The 21,056-nt window shown below is 60.3% G+C and overlaps 1 protein-coding gene across 2 annotated transcripts; it reads right to left on the bottom strand.

The window, feature by feature from the left end:
• Positions 1-6: 6 nt before the first annotated feature.
• Positions 7-20,731, bottom strand: RELT (RELT tumor necrosis factor receptor). Of its 2 annotated transcripts, XM_019530530.1 has the most exons (11): positions 20,267-20,731; positions 15,686-15,799; positions 15,126-15,304; positions 14,133-14,218; positions 9,093-9,347; positions 5,504-5,584; positions 4,938-5,019; positions 3,969-4,235; positions 3,104-3,317; positions 2,231-2,280; positions 14-89 (listed from the first exon to the last, which is right to left on the bottom strand). In XM_019530530.1, the coding sequence occupies exons 1-10, from the start codon at positions 20,411-20,413 to the stop codon at positions 2,233-2,235; spliced, it is 1,473 nt and encodes a 490-aa protein (XP_019386075.1). In that variant the 5' UTR covers positions 20,414-20,731; the 3' UTR covers positions 14-89; positions 2,231-2,232. The 2 variants fall into 2 exon arrangements, with proteins under 2 accessions (XP_019386076.1, XP_019386075.1); XM_019530531.1 differs by lacking the exon at positions 2,231-2,280 and having other exon boundaries at positions 7-89; positions 20,267-20,730.
• Between the last annotated feature and the right edge of the window lie 325 nt (positions 20,732-21,056).

Raw genomic sequence — 21,056 nt, 5'->3', positions numbered from 1 at the left:
TGTGCGTTTCTCGGGCGGACGGGCAACCAGAAGCCTCCGGGTGAGCTGCCGTTCAGGTCTCCTGGCGCGCGGGGGACTCAGATGATTACCTACGAGCGGGAGAGAGGAGACATGTGGGATCGAGGAGGGATGTGACACCGAGATGCGAGCCTGGGGTACCGGCTGCCGCAGAAGCCTTGGGAGGGCGTGGAGCCACCGCGGGGACCCAGTGCGAGGAAATGCCTGCTCGGCCCTGCCACTGACTCACCGTGCGGCCTGGGGCAAGTCACCGGTCCCGCGCCTCCGTTTCCTCCTTGGTAAAAACGAGGCAGAGGCTCCTTCCCTTCCTCACAAAGGAGGTGGGGGTCGGTGGTCAGCTTTGAGGAGCCACGCAAGGGTCTTTCTGGAGGGCGCTTGGCAAGCTGAGATGCTCCTCACCCCTACTAGCCCCGGTTTTTTGGACTCCAGCTGTCAGCAGGATTAAGGGCAGCCCAGGGCCCACCAGTGCAGGGGAGATTGCAATGTGGGCTGAAGGGTTTCTGGGTTTAAAGTAAGCCCCAGGGACCCCCCCAGCCTGCTTCCCCAGGGGCCACATCGACCGGCTGTTTGCAGGGCTGCGCCGTCTCAGCCCTGCGGGGTCCCAGCCCCCCTCCCCTGCGAGACGAGCCCCCTCGAAGAGGGTCTGTACGCACAGATCAACACTCAGACCCCAGGAAGCGAAGCCCAGAGACAGCTGGTGGGAGCCACGCAATGACGGATGCGCCCTGGAGGGACGCAGCGGCCCCCACGCCGGGCGAGCGCCATCCTGGGGCACACCCCGCCGCGTGGCATCGCTCCCAAGAGTGAGCAATGCTGGCTTCCTCAGAGCCCCTATACTCCTCCTCGCCCCACAGCCAGCGGGTTCGCGGCTAGTGCCCCCGAGCAGCACTGCCATAGCCTACGGGAGGCGTTGGCCTGACGAGCCGCAGCGCGAAGCCACGCCAACGAGCTCGTTTGCGAATAAACAGAGCGCTGGGAAATCCGACTGAAGGGGAAAGGGGTGGGAAAGCTGGGATTATTTAGTCTGGAGAAAAGGTTTGATAACGGTACAGCGGAAGGACGGGCAGACAGATGACGGGGAGACAGCGAGCTGCACAGGCCAGGACAAGGAGTCGCAGGCTTAAAATTGCAGCAAAGGCAACTGAGGCCGGAGGCTCGGGAGATCCTTCTCTCCGGGAGGCCCGGAGAGGTCGGGGCACCTCCAGCCTTGGCAGTGCTAAAAGCAAGCCGGACGGACACGCGGCTGGGAGGGTCTGGACGGGGCTGATCCGGCCCGGAGCAGGGGACGGACGACAGGTGACCCGAGGACGCTGCCAGCCCCGTTTTCCTGACTCGGGCTACCAGCGCGACCAAAAGGCAGCAAGGGGCGGACCGGGGGAAGTGCCCTGCTCTGCTCTTTAAAAATGAATGGCAGATCCCCAAGGCAGCCTGGCCTGTCCAGAAAGTACCCAGGGATCGCGGCTAGGAGCTAACCCCCCGTCCTCGCTCGGCTGGGCCCCGCAGCCCGGGGAGAGGGTGCTGCAGGGAAAGGGTGCGTCTATTGTAATGGGTGCATGGGTTTCTTAATGCGGTTTAAGAGGTGAGCTGGAAAGGCTAGAATAGGGGATGTGTGTGTATACCGTGTGGAGACTGCCTGTAGGATCATAGGAAAAGTAGGGCTAGGTCATCTAATCCTTGCTCAAGGAAGGATCACCCCTGACTGAGCCATCCCAGCCAAGTGCCTGTCTACCCAGCTCTTGAGGATGTCCAAGGATGGAGATTTCACAGCCTGACCACCCTCAGAGCCAGAAACTTGCCCCCGATCTCCAACCTAAATTTCCTCTGTTGCAGCTTGAGGTTGCTGCTCCTAGTCCTGGACCCTACAGCCACTGAGAAAAGCCTCTGACTATCGTCTCCAGTCCTCCTTCAGGGATTTATTGTGCATCTGAAACTCGTGCCCTTCGGGGAACACACCACCCTTTGTAACCTCCCCGGACTTGCTCCCGCGTTGCCCAGCCAAGCAGGCTGGCGCCAGGGCCAGGAATCGAACCCTTTGAGCTGCTGGGGGCCGAAGCCACGTGCACACTTGTGCCCTTCACCATACACCACTGCCAAGCAGAAAGAGCCTGCCCAGGCGCCCCAAAGCACCAAACCCTGCCCCGGGCCGGCAGAAGCAGGGAAGGCCGTGGCGTCCCCTCACCCTCTGCCACCGCAAGTCCAAGGGCTGCGTTACCTTCAGATAACAAGGTTACTCTCGCGCAGTCTAATGACGTACGGGTTGTCCTGAAACAAGCAAGCAGGGGGTGTTCAGACACGGGGCCCCTCCTCCAGCGTGGGGCGCAGACGGGTTCCCTCGCCCAGAAGCACTAACTGGTGGCCTCTCTCTTTCTGGGAAGGAGGTGGGCCCGCAAACACGTCCCTTCGTGGCCCACGCTCCACCACACGATACCCGAGGAGCTTGCGGGCTGCCTGCAGCACGGCCGTTACCAAGGAGGCCAGAAAACAAAGCCAGTCTCCCAGACCCGGGGGTCCCCTCCGTCCGCGCCCCAACCCGCGCGGCTCCGGCATCGCAACCGGAGACGGGTGCGACCGGCAGCAGTTTACAGCCCTGCACCCAAACCTTCGGCGTGATGAGCACGCGATGCCGAGCACCGCTGCCGGGGACGTCACCGCAGTGGCGAGCAGGCTCCCCCGCTCCACCCTCCCCGCCGCTGGGCCACCAGCTGTTTTCCTGGCTCACAATTAAACAGTTTCCACCGGGCTCGTGTCGCAGAGTGTGTGCGTGCGAGCGAGCGCACAAGCATTACTGCTGCGGCAGATGGCCTTGCTGGAGCCGGGCCCCGTTCCCAGAGCCCCCGGCTGTGTCGGTCCAGACTTCGCTCGCTTGGTTCCCAACTGCGCTAGCAGGTGGGAGCGACCAGCACATTCATCCCAAATCCGCCACCTCGGGGGGCCCCAGAATCAGGCTGCCGGGCGCCACGGGTCCAGGCTTTACCTCCTTTCCAGCCTCGCTTTCCAAGCGGGTTCAAGCAGGCGAGGAGAGAGGGACGCGAAACCTGGACCGGAGCCCTCACTCGCGAGCACCCCACGTGCACGGGCCGCTCACCTCTTGCTGGCTGTCAGCCGTCTTCAGCCACGTGGACCGGGCTGCGCCGTTGCTCACCAGCGGCTTCTGTTCGGCAGGGAGGCCGCAGCGGGGCGCGTCGGGTGCACCGGAGACGGGACTGCATCCGGGGCGCAGCTCGTTCCCGCTGCACTCGGAGACGGTCTTCACCTCCGGGAGGCTGGGCTTCTGCTCGGGGATGCGAGCCACCCGAAACCTGGGGGCACCGCGGCGCATGAGCCGGGCAGGTCCCGGTGCCGACCCATCCCTGCGGGGGCAACCCCCTGCCCTCCCCTGGGGGCAGGTATACGCTGGCCCTAGGTGGGTTGCTAGCAGCAGGGCGAGCACTCAGGACCCCTGGGATTAGAGACCGCCATCCTCTGCAGCTTGGGAGCCAGCTCAAAAGTCAGCCGCAAGCTTGGGAGCTGGCTCAACGATGCTACAAGGCATTGCTGGCAAGGCTGCGACCTGTCCCTATCGGGGGATCGGACCCCTCAAGAGCCTGGACCCTCACTGCGAGCAGGGTCTAAATGTGCTCCCAGCAACTCCTGCCTACGCCGCGCCACGTCAGCCAGGATCACAGCACCCACCCCCAAGCAGGGGTAGAGCAGGCTGCCCCTTTCTCCCTGCACCTGACCCTGGCTGGGCAAGAGAGCCCCTCTTGCCCTCTGGGCAGATGCCCACCTGGTGTTAGTGCCAGGCTAAGTGGCCGTGGGTACCAGGGCTTGCTGACCGATGGCTGCCCAGCCCAGGGAGCTGAGCAGAGCAGGGCAGGGCACCTGGAGAGGCGTCCCGCGCTGCTGGGTGACAAGACACTGAAAGCTTCCCTTGCTCCAAGCCCCTCGGATGCCCGCTCTGTCCCGCTCACCTGCCTACGGAGAGGATGGTGATCTCCCCAGACCTGCTAGCCTTGCCACCTGGCTTGGACGGCTTGGCAGGGATGGTGCTGGTCAGCGTGGGGATGGGAGTGATGGCAGCAGCCGTGGCGGCAGCTTCGGGCGAAAGCAGCACCTCCGGCCACTTCTTCTGGCTGCAGCGGGTGCAGCTAGGGCCCGAGCGTGGGGCCAGGCCCTGCACCGTGTGCAGGTGGTGCTGGTGCCGGCAGATGGGGGGTAGCTGTGGCAGGAGGTGCAGCCTGTTGCGGGGGAGACAGGGTCAGGAGGGAGGGTAGAAAGGACAGACCAAGGTCCCACCAACCCCAGGCCATCTCACCTCCGACTACCCCACGGGATCCCTCCCCGCCTCAGCCCCACGCGGGGCCGTAGCCCAGGACTATGCTGGCGAGCGATGCATCTCCCAGTTGCTCACTATACACCATGCTTGCCCCTTATGACAAACCCTACCCAAACCAAAAGAGTCACCTGGAGCAGGGCAGCCCATCCCACCCCCCAAGGAGCCAGCTCTTGCACGCTTGCAAGCGCTACCCGCCCTGTGCAGCTTTTGCAGGCAGCCCTCCAGGCAAGGAAGCTGTAACAGCTCATTTGAGGCCCCTCTGCAGAAGGCCCTGGTCACTCACAGGGTCACGGCGCACCAGCACAGGTGCAACTAAAACCCTGCTGCAGCCCTGCGAGCCCGGGGGCACACGGCTGCAGGGCCCGCGGCCGGTTTCTGCTGGACTGGTCCCTAGCAGACCTGCGCGCGGTGCCTTGCCAGCGCGTTGTGCCTGGGGAGACCCTCGGGGCAAGATGCCGCGACTTGCTCCTCTCTCACCACGGCCGCAATGCCCGGGGCTTTTCCTGGTGCTAAACGGGTTCCCAGCAACTCCCGCCTCCACCGGGCCTGCGCATCGTCCAGCCGGCCCCGCGACAGACCCCAGAGCCAAGGGCGGTGGTCTTACTTGTTAGTGGGCTTGTGGGTAGTCTGCACCACCTGCTTGCTGTGATAGTCCTTCAGCAGCTCCTCCAGGGCCGCGGCGTTCTCTGTCGGGACCGGAGAGCCAGAGAGGACCGTGAGCTGAAGGCCAGATGCATTTTGCAAGCCCCGTTCAGGGGTTATGAACGGCAGCGAGTGGGTTTGCCTGGGACGGCTGGGATGGGGCTGACCCTGCCTCAGGCAGGGGGTCGCACTCGGTGACCTCTGAAGGTCCCTTCATTCATATGGCGCTACGACTTCGTCACCCAGGCTTGCCAAGGTGCTGCTGAAACCTTGCAGTGACTCAGGCTACGCTAAGATTTGTAATCCTGTTGCCAGGAAAGGGAGAGGTAACGAGGCATCGCCTTGTTCGGGCACGAGTGAAGTGCGACGGGGAGGGGAGGGTTTTAAGCCGAGAGGTATACAGAAATTTTAAAGCGTGCTTACGTTGGATTAGCCAAGTCACCCCTGCCCTGAGCATCCCCACGCGAGCCGGGACCCCTCCGGGTCTCTCGTGGGGTTGGGAAGAGCCCTGCCTGCCTCGCCACTGACCTTTCTTCTCCGTGATCAGCCGCACCAGGACCCCGATGGTGTCTTCATTGGCGTCGTCGATCCGGTAGGTCGAGCTGCTACCTGCGGAGAGACACCTGGGTGTGAGCATCCCATATCGCCTCCAACGTACAGAAATACCAGGGCGTCTTATCGCCCTGTCCGTGCCGGCCTTGGGGCCACACAGAGGTCCACAAAGGTCCTGCCTGTTGTGGAGGTGGAGGAATAAAGGCTCGTCTCAGTGGCTTGGCCAGGGGCAACCCCGGCATGCCCCCGACCCCAGCTCCAAAACACCCCGACCCCTCATCCGAGGGTCCCTGCCCCCACCGACCACACGCTTATGCTCCAGATTAGCAGGTGCCAAATGGAAGGTCTCAAATCGCCCATCTTTTATTGCAGCCACATTTCCCAGAGGCCCCAGAGCCCTCTGCTCTGTGCGTATGCAAGGCGCTGCACATGCGCGAGCTTCCTCGCTGGACGAACTTACGGTCTCAATAGCTCAGACAAAGGGCAGCATGACCCCCGTCCTCCAGGGCCCTGAGGGTTTAGTGACATGACCAAGGTCGCACAGGACACCTACAGCACAGCTGGGACTGAAGCGTATCCAGGCTGCCAGCAGCCCCCCTCGCCCCCAAGCAGCAGGCTGTGTCACCCCAACACCCACCCCTGTTAACACAGCTGGCCGGGGGGCAGAGGACCCCCAAAGCTGCTGGAGAAGCAGCTGGATAGCACGCGTGGAAGTTAGTGGGGTTGCGCATCCTTCAACAAGCAGCTGTGTTTCTCTGCGCCTCAGTTTCTCCAGCTGTGAAATGGGCCGTGTAGTCGCGGTTGGCAATCACACGGGATCATAGCAATGCCAGCTCCTTGGTTATAAAGCCGTCTTCAGGAGGCTTTATAAGCCTGGGCTTTGCTGTGCGCACCTCCGGCACCCCCCTCTCGTATCCCGGAGGGCCGCTTAACTGTAGCTAAGTCTGCTCCAGAAACTAGGTCATCACTGGTTTCGTCTCATCGAGCCCAGCGACAACCGGTGCCGCAAGCACCAGGGACCCATCTCCATGGTCGTCATGGCGACATCCGCGCACGTCAAGCATTTTGGGGTTATTTAAACTTTTCTCCCAAAACACTGGGGAGAGGCATGCAGGGCAACGGGGAGCCACGGGCTCTTGGACGACGACAGTGCTGGGCAAAGGCGAGCTGCTTCAGACGGTGCGGCCCAGCTGTGCCACCCAGGGGTGGTCTGGGCATGGGATGGCCGACAGAGGAAGTGCGATGAGCAGGGCGCTTGGTTGTGCCGTCGGGGGGGTGGTTTCTTTACTCATATTGGAAGTGATGTAGAAGTGCCCCACATTGCCATCGCTCACACTCGTTTGCCCCGAAACACCAGGCTTTGGAGGTCCGGCTGTGGCACCGGGACCGGCTTTCATGGCAAAACGTTCATTGCTGAACGAGGCTTGAACACACGAAAGACTCAAAACCCCCCCAAAAACCCAAAACTCACCCCGTAAGTGAGTAAAAGAGAACTGAAGTCAATGCAAGTCTCCCTATATTGCAGGCCAGCAAATCCGCAACAGCCGCCTTTCCCCAGGCACCACTGAGCAAAGCCTAAGGATCTCCCAGCGACTGGGATGAAAGTACCTCGTGCCTGGCACTGCACGGGCTATGCAGGTCTAACAGCTCATGCCCTCTGCAGCCTCAACACCTCACTGATTTGGAGGCGGTTTTGCCAGCAAGCCCCTCAGCACCAATTTTGCGCCAGTGGAGAAACCGCCCCCCAAAAACAGGCTAGGAAGGGAGCAGAGGGTTTTATCATTCAGCTCCCTGGGCCTGGCCTGGGGTAGGGGTACAAATACACGGTGTGCTCCCTGCTGGAGAAAAGCCCCGGAGAGATGCAGCTGGTCAGGAGGGAATCGGTCACATCGGCATGTGCTGACGTAAGCCATCCAGAAAGAGAGCAAAGCAAGCAGACCCATTTTGGGGAGCTTATTACTAGGTTTGGGGACAAGCCTGTGTCCCAAGCCCCAAAAGGGGTTGGACCAGCAGCTGGGTGAAGACCCCCCCCTCCAACATACCCACCCAATCTGCAAGGCAGCCAAAGGGCAAACAGACCCGCTGGAGAAGTGCCCGCTGCTGAAAGAGTCCTTACCAATCCCCCCGACACCAGGACCCTTTCCCTCCCCCCGGCCCCATCCTGCACTGGCCAACATCTGATTTTTGGGAGGTCGGGCTCAACTCGACCGGCTAACACCACAGGTCACACATGGGAGCAGGGGCCGCTCTTGGTTGAACCCCTCCGAGCATGGACAGAGACTGGTCCTGGTATAACAGTTACCCTGGGATCAGAACCAGACAGATGTGCAGCTCACATGGCAGGTTATTCTTGCGTGACGGGGGAGCAAGTAATGCACCCGGTGGGTGCAACTCATGTTGGTGGCACTTTACCCTGACTCTCCCGGGGACCATTCTCCCCGGACTGGGGGAGCTGAGCCTGGTGGGGGAGCTTGCCGTGCTCAGCTACTGTTTTTGCAGCAGTGTCGAGGTTTCCTCTGCCCAGGCTCCCTGGCAATAGGTGTGGGAGGCATCCGGTCCTAGTCCTGTGGGCCCAAGCTTCGAGACCGAAGGACCTGCAGCACTCTCCAACCTCCAGGGCTTGCAATCTTGCTGGCATCTCAGCCGCTTCGCCCGCCTGAGAGCTTCGTGCGCTTGGCTGCCGTGCTGCCTGGACGCCCTTCGCAGCTGCCTGCAGTGGCAGGGGTGCACCGCTGCAGTGGCAGGGCCGAGACCCCTCTGCCCAGCACAGCAGCAAGCAGCCTCAGCCTCTGTACGGAGGCAGGTATCCAGGTTGCATGCTACAGATGGGCACGGTGCTTAGCAGAGCCGTGCGAGCCCCTTCACTAGCACACCTGGCTGCTTTGCGGTAGGGAGAAAGGGGTCTCCGCTCTCTCTTCTCCCCTCCGCTTTCTCTTTGCAGGGCCCAGCCTCCTCTGAAGGACAGCCAGCCCTCGTGCCCTTGTTGCTCGCTCCTAGCCGCTGGGACTGCAGAGGCGGCTCTTACTCAGCATCTCCCGCAGTGTGCCCTGCCCTTGAGGCGCCCTGCCCAGCAAAGCTTTGCTCCCTGCTGCAGAACCGGTGGCAAGGACAAAAACTCACGGAGCCCAGGAAATCCTTTCACCTCCTTGACCCCCTCCCTGCTTCAGTCAGGAGGCTCTCCAAAGGAGACTAGGGGATTTAGGCACACTGCTAGGACCAGAGGAGACAGCTGTATTCAGGGTGGGGATGAGGGATCATTGGGGGCTTCCCCACAGAGCCAAGGAGGGTCTCAGCACCTTGGCTTCCATGCTGAGGGGCTGCCAAGGTGCCCAACCCTCTGCGCTGCCACGCGCCACCCTGCCCGTGGCGCGGGTGGGCGGCCTGGCAGCTGATCTTTCCAAGCTGGGCCCTACTTGGGGCTGGTCTCACGGGCCACAGATCACAACGTGATCAAGAGATGCATGAAGGGGCACCATTCCCAGAGCGGGGCTTGGGGGACAGGTCTGGCCTGGATCGTACCCGGGGAGGAAGAATGCATCGGCTCCGGACACCCAATGCCACTTACCGCTCCTCTCAGCCTTCATCGCCTCCTCGTCCATCTCCTTGTGCGCCGTGCAGTGGTAGCCCTTCTTCTTCAGCAGGTTGCAGACCAGGATGCCCAGCAGCCCCATGACACAGAAGACCGGCACGATGGCCAGCACAGCATATTGCGTGGCGCTCTCCTCCGGCTTCCCACCCTGCGTGCCATTGGACGCCTTCTTGTCTGGCCTCTGCAGCGGGTCAACGTGCCTCACCAGCCGGGTCAGCCCCACCCTGGAGCCTGGGGAAGGAAAGAGAAAGCCCCGAGTCAACCCAAGAGCAAGACGGGCCCGGAGTCTGGAAACAACCCCGCCCCTCCCTTTTGGTGGCTTCCCCAGTCTGGGGTTCGTATCAGGAAACATTTGCAAGTTTGTATGAACAGAAAAAAAGCCTGGGAGGGGTTTGCTTTCCATTTTCCCTTCAAAAATAAAAGAGTTTCTTTTTTTGCTGGAAAAAATTTAGAAAAAAAGCTAAGACTTTTTGCAATATCCTGCTAGAGGCCATTTGGCTTTTTCTCCCAGCCAACATGAGGGTCCCAGAGTGGCCGGGACAGGGCCTGGATCCCTCTAACATCCCCAAAGCCACCAGCAAGGCGCTCCCAGGTCCCCGCTCCTGCCATCAGAACAGGGGAGAGGGACAAGTTGCAATGGAGACTACAATATCAAAACTGAACGCCTCGTCTCCCCCAGAGACCCAAGGTGCCCACACCTGGCTCTTCATCCCAGCAGGTGCTGGACCGTCCCACCAGGCTGTGCCCAGCCAACACAGCAACCCTTGCACCGAGTGCGCCCTTGGCGCCCCGCAACAGCCTCCGTCCCATTTGCAGTAACGGGCAGGGAGCCGCTCGCCCGATGCTGGGCGCAGGCAGGGATGAGGAGGGGAGATTGAGGCTGAAGGCCTGGCTCTTCCTGCCATCGCCGGAGCAGGCTGCTGCAGTCCCCAGAGCGGCAGGGACGGGCTCCGAGGCTGACCCTCGTCAAGTATTGTGGGCAACGCGCTGCTTGCCCAATGAGCCTGCTCCAAGTTTATGACACTGGCAGCTCCTGTTGTGCCCCTAGACCCGTTGTTCATTGCTTGCAACAGATCCCTCTCGCACACACGACTCAAGGGGCATTCGTACACATGCTTGCGCCACGCAGCCGGGAGCTTTTAAAAGTGCCTGGCGCTGCAGCGCATGCGTTCGTACGGACAGTGAAACACGTGAACGAAACCAAAAACCAAAGGCTTTCTAGTTCAAAAGTGCACCCCTGCCACTTTCTGCGCGCTGATGTACATTTTCCCGCTTGCACAACGGCAGGGCACGTTAGCTCGGTGTGGAGCAAATGTGGTTAATCGAGTCTGCTCCAATGCACTGGATTTCCGGCGCGTCGGAGCAGGCAGAGGTACGTGTATAAATGCCCAGAGGGCCTCTCGTGCCAAGCTCAGCCCTTCGCCTCAGCCTGATAATGTCTAGTCCGGGGCCTGCGGGTCAATCCTCAGCATTGGCGAAGGTGGCAGCCAGCGTGGAGGGTCTGACGAGCCAACACCGGGGTTCCCCAAGAGAGGAGCCCGTGTGTTTCCATGCAGACAGGACATGGCTTGGTCCCCTCGCACCTACGTTAACACACTGTCAGTTCAAAGAGGATGCCACGTATGACCAGTAGAGCACTACCCCCCCCACACACGCACACACTCACACAGAGATGCCACCTCTCCCGCAAAGCGTTTATCTTGGTACCACAGGGAGATGCTAAAGCTGCTACTGGAGCTTTGGCATCCGATGTGTCACACCTGGCCTGGGCCCAACGATTTATTTTGGAAGCTGTGAAAATATCAAGCCCAACAGAAGGAGGAAGAGCCGGGCGAGAAAAGATCGTCCTCAGTGGGGGTGGGAACCAGCACCGCTCTCACCACCAGCAGTGCCAACGAGCTGCTGCCAGCTGGGATCTGCCCGAGTCTGCAAATACAAGGTGCCAACAATGCAACGTGGAGCACCTCGCAGCGCTCCTGTGCCAAGGCAGCGCTCCGGGACCGTCGGCGCCATGCTGGGGCCACGTGCAGTGCGCGGGCAGGCACACGCGGGGATGGTGATCCCCCAGGCGAGGACTGCAAGGCAGGGAGCACTGATCCCTGGGGAGTGCCGGCAAGAGCAGCGCGAGTTTGTGCTGCTTCTCTCTCTCCCTTCAGCCTGCAGGCTGACACTTAAAGTCACAGAAAATGAGGGTTGGAAGGGACCTCAGGAGATCATCTAGTCGCCCCCCCTGCTCAAAGCAGGACCAGCCCCCACTAGATCATCCCAAGGCTTTGTCTAGCTGGGTCTTCAAAACCTCCAAGGATGGAGAGTGCACCACCTGTGCCAGGGCTTCACCATCCTCCTCGTGAGAAAGTTTTCCCTAATATCCAACCTCAATTTCCCTTGCTGCAGCTTGAGCCCATTGCTCCTTGTCCTGTTGTTTGCCCCCACTGAGACCAGCCCAGCTCCATCCTCTTTGCAACCCCCCTGCGGGGAGGTGAAGGCTGCTCCCAAATCCCCCCTCAGTCTCCTCTTCTGCAGACTAAATCAGCCCAGGTCCCTCCATCTCTCTTCACAAGTCGTGTGCTCCAACCCTGCAACCATTTTCACTGGCCCGTTCTTCAACTTGTCCACATCCTTTCTGTAGCGGGGGCCCAAAACTGGAATAAAATACAGGCTATTTCTGCACTTAAGAAATGCTTTTCTTATTGCTTCAACCCATCCCTGGGGAGCAGCAGTGCTGGGGGGACAGCGGGATCTGAGCAGGGTGGGGATTTGGGTCTGTGGCATCCTCCAGCAGTACCTCGGGTTTGCCCCTGCGACTTCTCTACCTTATGCCACCTCCACTACAGAGACCCCGAGTCACTTTGGCCACCAAAGGATTTTTAGGTCTCCAGCTAGGAAGCAGGCTTCTGATGCCCAAAGGCAATGGAGCTGGGTGCAGGGGGTCACTGGCCCAGTGCAGGAGGAGGAGAAGAAACCTGCCAGTTTAGTCTGAGCAGAACAAAAAAAGAGGCGAGGAGAGAAAATACCAGTTTCTAGAGGGAAGCGCGAGCGGCTCGCCTCTCACGCGCTCTCCCTGCCCCGTCTCTCTGCAGCAGGCCACAAGTGAATACGCTCAAGGCTGGGGAAATGATTAGGACCCGACTCGAGTCACAGAGGCTCTCCCAGCTCCGTGGCAATTGTCCGCCTGATCTCCAGGGGCATCCTGGATGCCTGCCAGAGCAAGAGGACCAAGAGCAGCCTCCTCCCAACCTACCCACTCAACCGCCCTAGCAAGGGCGCTCGCCCGAACACGCCCCGGCACTAACCCTCCCTTCACGCTGAATGGACCAGCCGCCTTCCAGTGGCGTGCTAGACATTTTTGCGAGGGCAAGGTGGGGTCGACACCCTACCCTCGTGCCATGGGAGTGTCAGTGCTCCTCCATGATCTAGATTAAAGTCAAATAGGTCTTGCTATAGGTGCTCTGGAAAGGCCCTGAGCCCACTGATCCAGCAGCTTGCAGGCACGAGCCTTATAGCACCTGTAGGCGATCCCCTAGACACAGACCTGGCACAAAGCAAAGGATGCCAACAGACTCCTGTCATGCTCATCTGAGATGCCTCAGCCTCCTGGGAGGATCAGCCGCCCAGCGAAACCGCAGCACCTTGAACAACCTTCCTCGTTGGAAAGCTGCCGCTCCCTCCCTGCCCAGACAGGCCAGCCTGTCTCAGCCCCGCCAGATACGACAGGTGAATCATGCCCCCACCTTCTACGTGCACGTGAGATCGCCTCCCATCTGAACGCATCCTACTGCAACACGCGCTCCAGGACTCCTGTCTCGGGCGGCTGGGGGGGGCTTTCAGGCACCCACTCAACTGGTTTCCTTTCCAGGAAGCTTTGTGCACGGTATGCAAATGCCTTGCTATCTCTCCTGGCCTTTGCAATCCTAGCCTGCGTGGGCAGTGCCCGCCCCCACTGAATGCCACCAGGCAGAGGCAGCAAGGCCACGGAGGGCACGGGACTTGCTGCTCACCTGGCACGGGCTCGCGTGGGACAAGTGGGCACTCCTGGGACCAGACGCGTGCAGCCACTGCTGCAAGGCATTTTGGCGTTACTAGCCCCAGCCATTCCACCTTGCCCCTGCAAACTCCTCCGCGGCTCCTTCAAGGGCCTCCGGCTTCCCATCCCGACGGCGGGAACAACAGTGCTGCATGCTGGGACGGCGTCCACGGCGCTGCATCCTAGACAGGGCTGCGCTGCAGCCATCTCCAGCTCCAGCGCACAGAGCGGTACAGCCCAGGGCCTTGCAGCCCCCGGCAAGTGCAAACGGAGCAAGGGAGACCCTCTCTGCCCTCAAGAGCTCGCAGACAAGGCAGAGAGACGTCAGCGGCACTTGAAGCCAGACTCCAAATCCGCCCCTTCAGCACTTCACTCCAGATGTGCGCGAGCAGCCACATCTGGTGCAACGTCTCTGCAGAGGCAGAAAGGGCTTTTCTAGGCTGTTTTCCTCATAGCCCGCTACCTATTGCAGTAATTGCCGACCCTTTCAGGTTCATCCTCAGACTGGAGACCCCCTCTGCGGCTTCTGGGAATTGAGCGGCACCTTATTTCAACGAAACGACTGGTTAATTGGAGGACTTACCTCCTTGCTGAGGGGGCAGGCAGGGCAAACCTGAGCCTGCCCTTATCTGCTTCTATCCTCACGCCTCCTGCAGCACCCTGCAAAAGGACCTCCTAACACCCTGGCTGAGGATCCCTGAGCTACCGCCTGCCCTTAGGTGCTTTAATGACCCCCTGGCACAAAGAGGGCAGCCGCATAAATACTGGTGGCTCTAAAACAGCTCCGAGAAGAAACAAATGGCATAAAAGGAGAACAAAAACCCCAAAACCATGCTCCACTCCTTGCCACAAGCAGCTCAGTGGATTCCCAGAGGGAAGTGGGTAGGCAGGGGCAGCTCCAAATGCCGAGGAGATGGAGAGCAGGATCCTGACACCTGGTAATCCCCCCGCATGCAATGGCCGTTGCTTCCTTCCCCATCCCCAGCACTGACCTGGGCACCCCGGTATGCCTTCGGGAGCAGAGGCACATGGCAGACATTCAGCGGTGGGGTCTGTCTCTCCTTCAGGGCTGTAAAACCTGCCGAGATTGAAGAGAAGTTAGTAATGGAGTGGAGGGGGGGGATGGGAACAGCACCTGGGCATTACTGGGGAAGCGCAAGGTCACTTCCACAGCTACCACGGACGCAGAGACTTTCCCACCACATCCTTTGCTAGCCTCTTCCTGTCCCAACACAAGTGTTGCTCTGCACTGTTATGCATGGCCCACATTTCACCCCAGAAGTGGCTGCATTTCAGAGGCGCAGCAAAGGTAGCCAGTTCGTTTGCAGCTTACGGAAACCTCCAGATGGAAAAGTGCAAGATTTTCCCAGGGAAAAGGTGAGCAGAAACTCACTTCCTCCTTTTGCAAGTGGCCTCCACCCAGCGCTATGGACTCAGCAGATTTGCATCCGTTCCAGCGCCTGGCAGGAGCCCGAGGCAGAGAGAGGTGACTAAGGCGGCCAGCTCCCCTCCGCCCGGAGCGCACAGACTGGGCAAGTTCAGCCAAAAGCTTCCCAGTGACTCAATTTGCAGTCACCGGCTCCTGCCCCCTCCTTGCTCAGAAGCTCGGAGAGTTTGCGAGGCTGCCATCCAACTCGGAGCCTCGCGGCCGGCTTCGGCAATGCCAGACCCACCGGCCCGCCTCAGGAGGGGTCAGAGCCGGGCACCCTTTCTCCACAGGCCCAGAGTAAGGCAGGAACAAGTGAGCACATGGCCCTTTCCAGAGCTGCAGATGCACTGGGGGATGCAGACATGCAGCCAACAAGCTCAACCCTGCGGTGGTGGGGACAGATGGTCTTACCTGCCCCAGGGACTTAAAGCCCCTGGCCACCATCACCTGCCTGCCCCTGGCTGCTGATCTTGTGCACCCAGCTGCTACTGCAGCCCCCCGCTTGCCACCCCCTACGTGGAATAAAGTATATATAAAAGGTATAAAGTGCAGTTACCCTGGCACGCAGTCTCCACATCGATTGTCAGCTGTAGCCGTCCCAGGACTGGCAGGGACCCTCTTCCTGGCTTCGCAGAGGGTATGAGGCAAGCAAGGTGCCACTCCACGGCCGGCTGAGAAGGTGCCCGGAGAGCAGGCTCGACAGGTCATCCCCAGGCCTTGCCCAGAGCCGCACATCTGCAGGGACCCAAACGAGGGAGTCGGAGGCGCGTGGCAGGAGACGCGCTGGCCATCCGCGCGCGGGCGGCAGTCGTGGTGCTGAGAAGAGCTCCCAAGACCGCGGGGCTGTCCCACCTCCTCTCTCACCCGGACCCAAGTCTGCACGGGGCATCATACCCGGGTCTCTGCCGTGGCAGAGCACCGATCGGGGCACCTATCATCCACCCTCAACAATATCCACCCTCAACAATACTGCCAGGGGAGGGCTTCATAGCCCTACTGGGGCTCGTCGGAGTGGGGGCTAGGAAGGAGAGACCTGCTCCTCCCCACTCCCGGCACAGCAAACACCCCTGCCCCAGGAACTGCCCCGTCGCCTGGCACGAGGGAATCGCGGCTTACCCTGTCCGGCTCCTCTCCCGGGGGGCAGGCCTCGCAGGGAGCGCAGTTGCCCTCTGCGGTCTGGTACTCCTGCTCCCCACATGCCAGCACCCATGCCAGGTGCCTGCTCAGCAGCTGGAAAGAGATGGATCAAATCAGTGCCCCGGAGCTCTCCCAGAGGTGGCGTGGGGGGAGTTGGTGTCTTTAGACACCAGCCCTAACCCTAACCCTTCCAGCTAGGCTCAGCATCGCCGTGGGTTTGAGCAGGAATAGCCCGGCCATCCTGCTGTGGCTAGGATGCTCTGTGGTGCACAAGTGGTTCCCTGCCACGGTGCGAGGCATCTCCTGACTTTGGAGACCACGGCAGGGGGTCCAATGCCCACCAAGGACATCCAGCCCAGGCACCTCCTGAACTTCTCCCATCCCTTTGCTGCTTCCTCCTTGCACCCCCAGCTTCACAATAACTGCACCTAGCGACCCCTGCTCCAAACACCACAGCAAACAGACCCTTCCCAGCATCGGTGCTGGGGCCAGCACAGCGCCCCCGTCACTGGGAGAGTGGGCCCATGCTCTAGGGTAGGGGTGGCCAACTTGTGGCACGGGTGCCCTAAGTGACAAGAGCAGCCCGTACGTGTGGCATGAGGCAGATCAGGAGGGGACAAGGAGCCAAATCGCGGATAGGGCAGAGAGCGGAAAGCAGAGCGGCGGATCAGGCAGGGAGCAAAAAGCAACGCAGCCGATTGAGCAGGGAGCAGAAAGCAGAGCAACAGAACAGGCAGGGGAAGGGGATGGGGCGGCACGCCTGCAAGAAGGCTGCCCCCCCCTGCATTGTTCAACCCCCAGGACCTGGTCTCAGGCCCCATGCCCAGGAGTCTGTGCTACTCACCCAGGGCAGCAGGGACTGGCAGAAGCCAGGCATGGCAGAGGCCCAGCTTGCTACATTTAGCCCCTGCTCCTACCCCAGGCAGGGCAGGGCTTTCCCCTGTCCGCCCCGAGATGCCAGGTCACCCTCCGAGCTCCCACTACGTGCCTGCGGCGAGGAAGCAGCCAGCGCTTTGCTTTGGAAGCGGTTACATCTGCAGGCCCCCAGAGACAGATCGCTCCCCGCCGCCCAACGCCTTTAGCAGCTATTTCCATCACCAAAAATAGCTCCCAGACAGGGAGCAGGTGCAGACATCCAGACACCCAGAGCCACTCGGGACTCCTCCGACAGGCCGCCCGAGCCCACCGGGTCTGGGCTCCTGCCCCTGCTGAGACGCGCGCCCCTCCCTGCCCTCCGGAGACCTCTGCCCAGCAACCAACCGATCGGATGCTGGACGTGTGGGGACCCGGCTCTCATCGGGGTCCGTGAGAGCGGGCTTGCACTCTGCCCCCAGGATGGAGGCACCGGGGCACTTGCAGGAAACCACTGCAGATGGTACCGGACCCTGGAAGGGGCTCGGGACACAGGTAGCCGACCCCCCCGGCTCTCCCATCCGGAGCCTGGGTTTGGAGAGCTGGCATCCCCCACTTGTACGGACACCCCCGCGCGCAGACCCAGGAGGGGCAAAGAGGGGCTCTCCGAAAGTCCCATTAGAAATCCCTGGTGCCATTTCACCTGCGGGCGAGGCTAGGTGCAGCCCGTTTCAGGTCCGTCCCCACAGCTTGGTGCCCTGAGCAGGGTGGAAGAACTGGCCAGGCTGGTTTCAGTAGGCCAGGGGCAAGCACAAGAAGAAAGAAAAGGAGCAACAGCCAGACTGAACGGGCTTTCTCACGTCCTGCCACTGCCTCCGTGCCCCACGGACAAGCCGGTTGTGGGCAGACGAGCCAGGCACACACCCTCTCAACTCCTACAGTTCAGCTGAAGTCGGAGCAAAGACAGCTCGGGCCAGCAAAACATCTGCCCCAAAGAGCCCACAGGATTCAACCAAGATCACCCAGCACGGGGCGAGCAACAGCCCTGGGCTCGACTTTTCTGGGGACACTGGGTTGATCTCAGCTGTGCGGTGCCCCCTTCGCAGAGGTCTGCGGGTGACGCCCGCTTTCAGCCACCTCCCTTCCCCTTTGACCAGGGGTCTACGCCTCGCCAGGGCTCCCGCGTGACTGTCCCGATGCCCGATGATGGTGGGAAGCTGTCCCTAGGCAAATGGCTCACCTGCGGGCAACCTGGCCCACCTGCCCACTATCTACGCACCGGGGCGCCGGGTGTGCTGCGACTGCCGGCAGCACGCTCGCGGGGAAGGGGTGCCAGCCCCCCTGCACTGCACACACTCGGTGGGTCGCAACACGCCACGGGCAGCTGCCCAGTCCACAGCAAACACCCGGTGGCTTAATTCCTACCTTTGATTTTTCAGAGACGAGGGGGGAAAAAAAAAAAAAAAACAAACAAAATCAGCCCTATCCCCCTTTTGTCCCCCTTCTCCAGCTCCCTGATCTTCAGAAGGTGAAACAGGAAAGAACCCCCCCACAAAAGCAAAGCCAAAAAGAAGAACTCGGTGCTAAATAAACCCTGTCGTTCCACAGCGGAGGGAGGGGGGTGGGATTTTGAACTGGAAAATTCACAAGAGCTTTGAATGCTTGCAAAAAGTGGCTTTTCAGGACACCGGATGCAAGCCCACTAGTTGTCCTGGCTGGCTGGGGTCTCTCTGAAGGTCTCTGGATGCAGCCCCACACACACAGGTCAGGGGTGGGATTTGCAAGGCAGGGATGGCTTCCCCATGTGCCAGCGTGGCCCGTGGTAGATTCCCTGCCAGGGGAAGATTAGAGAGTCCCCACCCCGCACAGCTGCGCCCGTGCCAGCCGGCTCATTTTCCGGGTGGCGGAAGCTGTAGTTACGGCTACCTCTGCGCTGCCTTCGCTCTCCACCTTTCCATGTCGCTCGATCCTCCCGGGGGCATTTATCTGGGAAAGTCTGGGCAAGCCCCAACCACAGCTGCTTCGAGGGCGGCGTGAAGACCAGAGGGCTCTGCCTCCCCTAGCAGCTCAGCACTGCGTCCCTAGCCTTGTCCTCTGCTTTACCGATGCCTGCTCTGAGCCGAGCGGTCAGCGGCTTGCAGCAGCACGGCGCCGCCCGCTCCAGGGGGATTTACCCCGTGTCAACTCTGCGCAGGCGTGCGGCTACACGAGGTCAAGCCAGGCTCCCCCAGGTGAAAGCAGCATCTGCCTCAGCCTTAACAGCAGCATTACAAGCTCCTCACCTGCTAGTGGTAATATCAGCGTAGGAAACAAAGGGGCTGCTTTTCTACATGGGAGTTTTAAAGCAACGGTTTACGGGGCAGCTCCCCACAGCGACATGCCTCTTTTCCTTTTGGGGAAGTTTCTCCCAGGAGATATTCCAGGTCTTTCTGAGGGCACTCTTACCCAGATCAATCCAGCGCGAAGGTTGCTCTGGGACCCCCAAACCAGTTGGTACACCTGTCTAGGCCTGCAAGGAGCGCCTACCCCCCTCCCCAAGGTTTGCAGGGCTGCTAAATCCCGATCGGGTCACAAGTTACAGCCGACAGAGAGCTGCACTGAGACGGTCCCAGGATTAATAACGTTTGCTTGTGAATGCGACACAAGCTGACTCCAGCAGACTCCTTAAGGCCGTGGAGTACGGGAATCGGGGAATGAAGCACAACTTCATCTCCCGACTCCGACAGGTCCATGTTACACAGGCGATGATGGTGTTTAGGAACAGGAATTTGACCTAAATCAGAGGGATCTCTATTGCTGGCCTGATGGTGGACCTCGAGAGGTCACAGCATTTCTTACTGCTGCATGACTCCCATCAGAGCCATTCGCAGGGTCACAACTTCTCTGGGCATTTTTTCCCCACCAAGGCCTGAAGCTTCTTTGTGCCTCAGTTTACCCACCTGTAGGATGGGGACAGTGCTGCTGGTTTCTTTTGTAAAGCCCAGATGAAATGTGGCTGTAAAAGCCTTGACCGGAGCTGGGGATTAATGTTTTTTATTTAAATTAAACAAATGTAATAACTATTCATAAAAGCATTGCCTAAAAGCATCCAGCACCTCAGGATGGGACCTTCTATATCATCTTAATTGCTTCACACATAATTGACCCCTTGGGGAATTGCACCGATTGCCCTTTGAAGAATTGTACTGCGGGCTTTGCAACAGATACCTGGGCACAGACCAGCCCCTTGGTCATACCCGGTAGTGCATCCGCGAGCGAGTCAGGGTTGAAAATCTCACTTCCCAAGAGCCTGACAGCTAAGCAATGCACAGAGATGGGGATGGGGATTTCCCCCCACCCCCCGATTGTAAACTTATTCTCGCTCCCTCTAGCGCCAAACAAGCCGGCGCTTTGGGAAAAGCCGATCTTTGTTAACAAGGCAAAAGGCATCATTCATAGCCAGGCCACGTTTGACCTCTCGAAGAGATCCTCCAGCAAAGCCAAAGGCGGTGCTTCCGGCCAGGACCCCCAGCTCTCCGCCCTACACCGGAGCGTCCTCACAGCCCACCCAGGAGCCCCCTGCTCCTGCCGGCCCCTGCTGCAATCCCCCGGCCCATTCTTCTCGATGCCACGGCTTTGCCCTCTGCCTTCTTCATGCCGCTCTGAGACTCAGCACTGGGGGCTGCCGGTGGCCAGGGTGAGCCACCCTGGCAGAGCGCAGGTACTCACAGCAACGAGCGTCCAGGAGAGCAGGCTCCTCTTCATCCTGCAGGTGGATGCTTGCAAAAAGCTGGAGACAAACCTGCTGGGAAGAGGAACACAAAAGGTCACTGGAAAGTCAGCGAACGGTGCCCAAGCAGCTTGGCACCCTCTCATTACGAGCCCACTCAGCCCCGCTGTCCTGTTTATCCCTGCAAATTACAAAGCAGCCGGCAGGACATCTCGGGAGCCTGGAATCTAAGAACCGGAGGCTGGCGGAGCCGTTTCACGGGCTTCCCCTTGCCACGCATGGTCCCTTTGCCTGGAGCGGGGCAGGGGAGGGGGGTGAAAGTCAGCAGCAAACGTGGCTACCAGGCTTGGTAGCTCTGGGTCACTTGCAAAAACAGCTCCTGCATTTCCAGAGGGCCTCAAAATACAAAGAAAAAGCCCCTAACCCCAACAAAACGCCCAGCCTCCGTGTGCGTGTGTGTGTAGCAGGTCCTGCATACGGCACGTGCTGTGTTGCATGGTAATGTGTATGCAGCATGTGTGATGTGCGCCACGGTGCATGCGTGTCGCATGTGCCATGCACCATGTAGCATGTTGCGCACATTTAGCATGCACGTATGAGCTGTTCCCTTCGACAAACACGCCTGGCTCTCTCTGGAGGAAGTAAGACGCTCCCTGAAGTCCTCAGCCACGTCTCCCTGCAGCATCAGAGGCGGTGCCGTCGTTTCTAATCCCCGCAATGCTCCAAGCCTCTTGCTATGCGCAGGGAGCTGAATACAGCTCCAGAGAGCCTGGCCTTGGAGCGGCGGTG

Source organism: Crocodylus porosus, unplaced genomic scaffold, assembly GCF_001723895.1.
Source record: "Crocodylus porosus isolate Cpor-Errol unplaced genomic scaffold, CroPor_comp1, whole genome shotgun sequence".
Lineage (NCBI taxonomy): Eukaryota > Metazoa > Chordata > Crocodylia > Crocodylidae > Crocodylus > Crocodylus porosus.
Note: the sequence above shows the minus strand (reverse complement) of the source record. Positions and strands in the feature narration are given on the sequence as shown.

Coding starts and splice junctions, on each gene's coding strand:
- RELT (XM_019530530.1), bottom strand. CDS start 20,413: ATGAGAGGGTGCCAAGCTGCTTGGGCACCGTTCGCTGACTTTCCAGTG. Junction 5,585..9,092: donor GATGAAGGCTGAGAGGAGCG/GTAAGTGGCATT, acceptor GTCTCTCCGCAG/GTAGCAGCTCGACCTACCGG. Junction 5,020..5,503: donor GCTGATCACGGAGAAGAAAG/GTCAGTGGCGAG, acceptor CGGTCCCGACAG/AGAACGCCGCGGCCCTGGAG.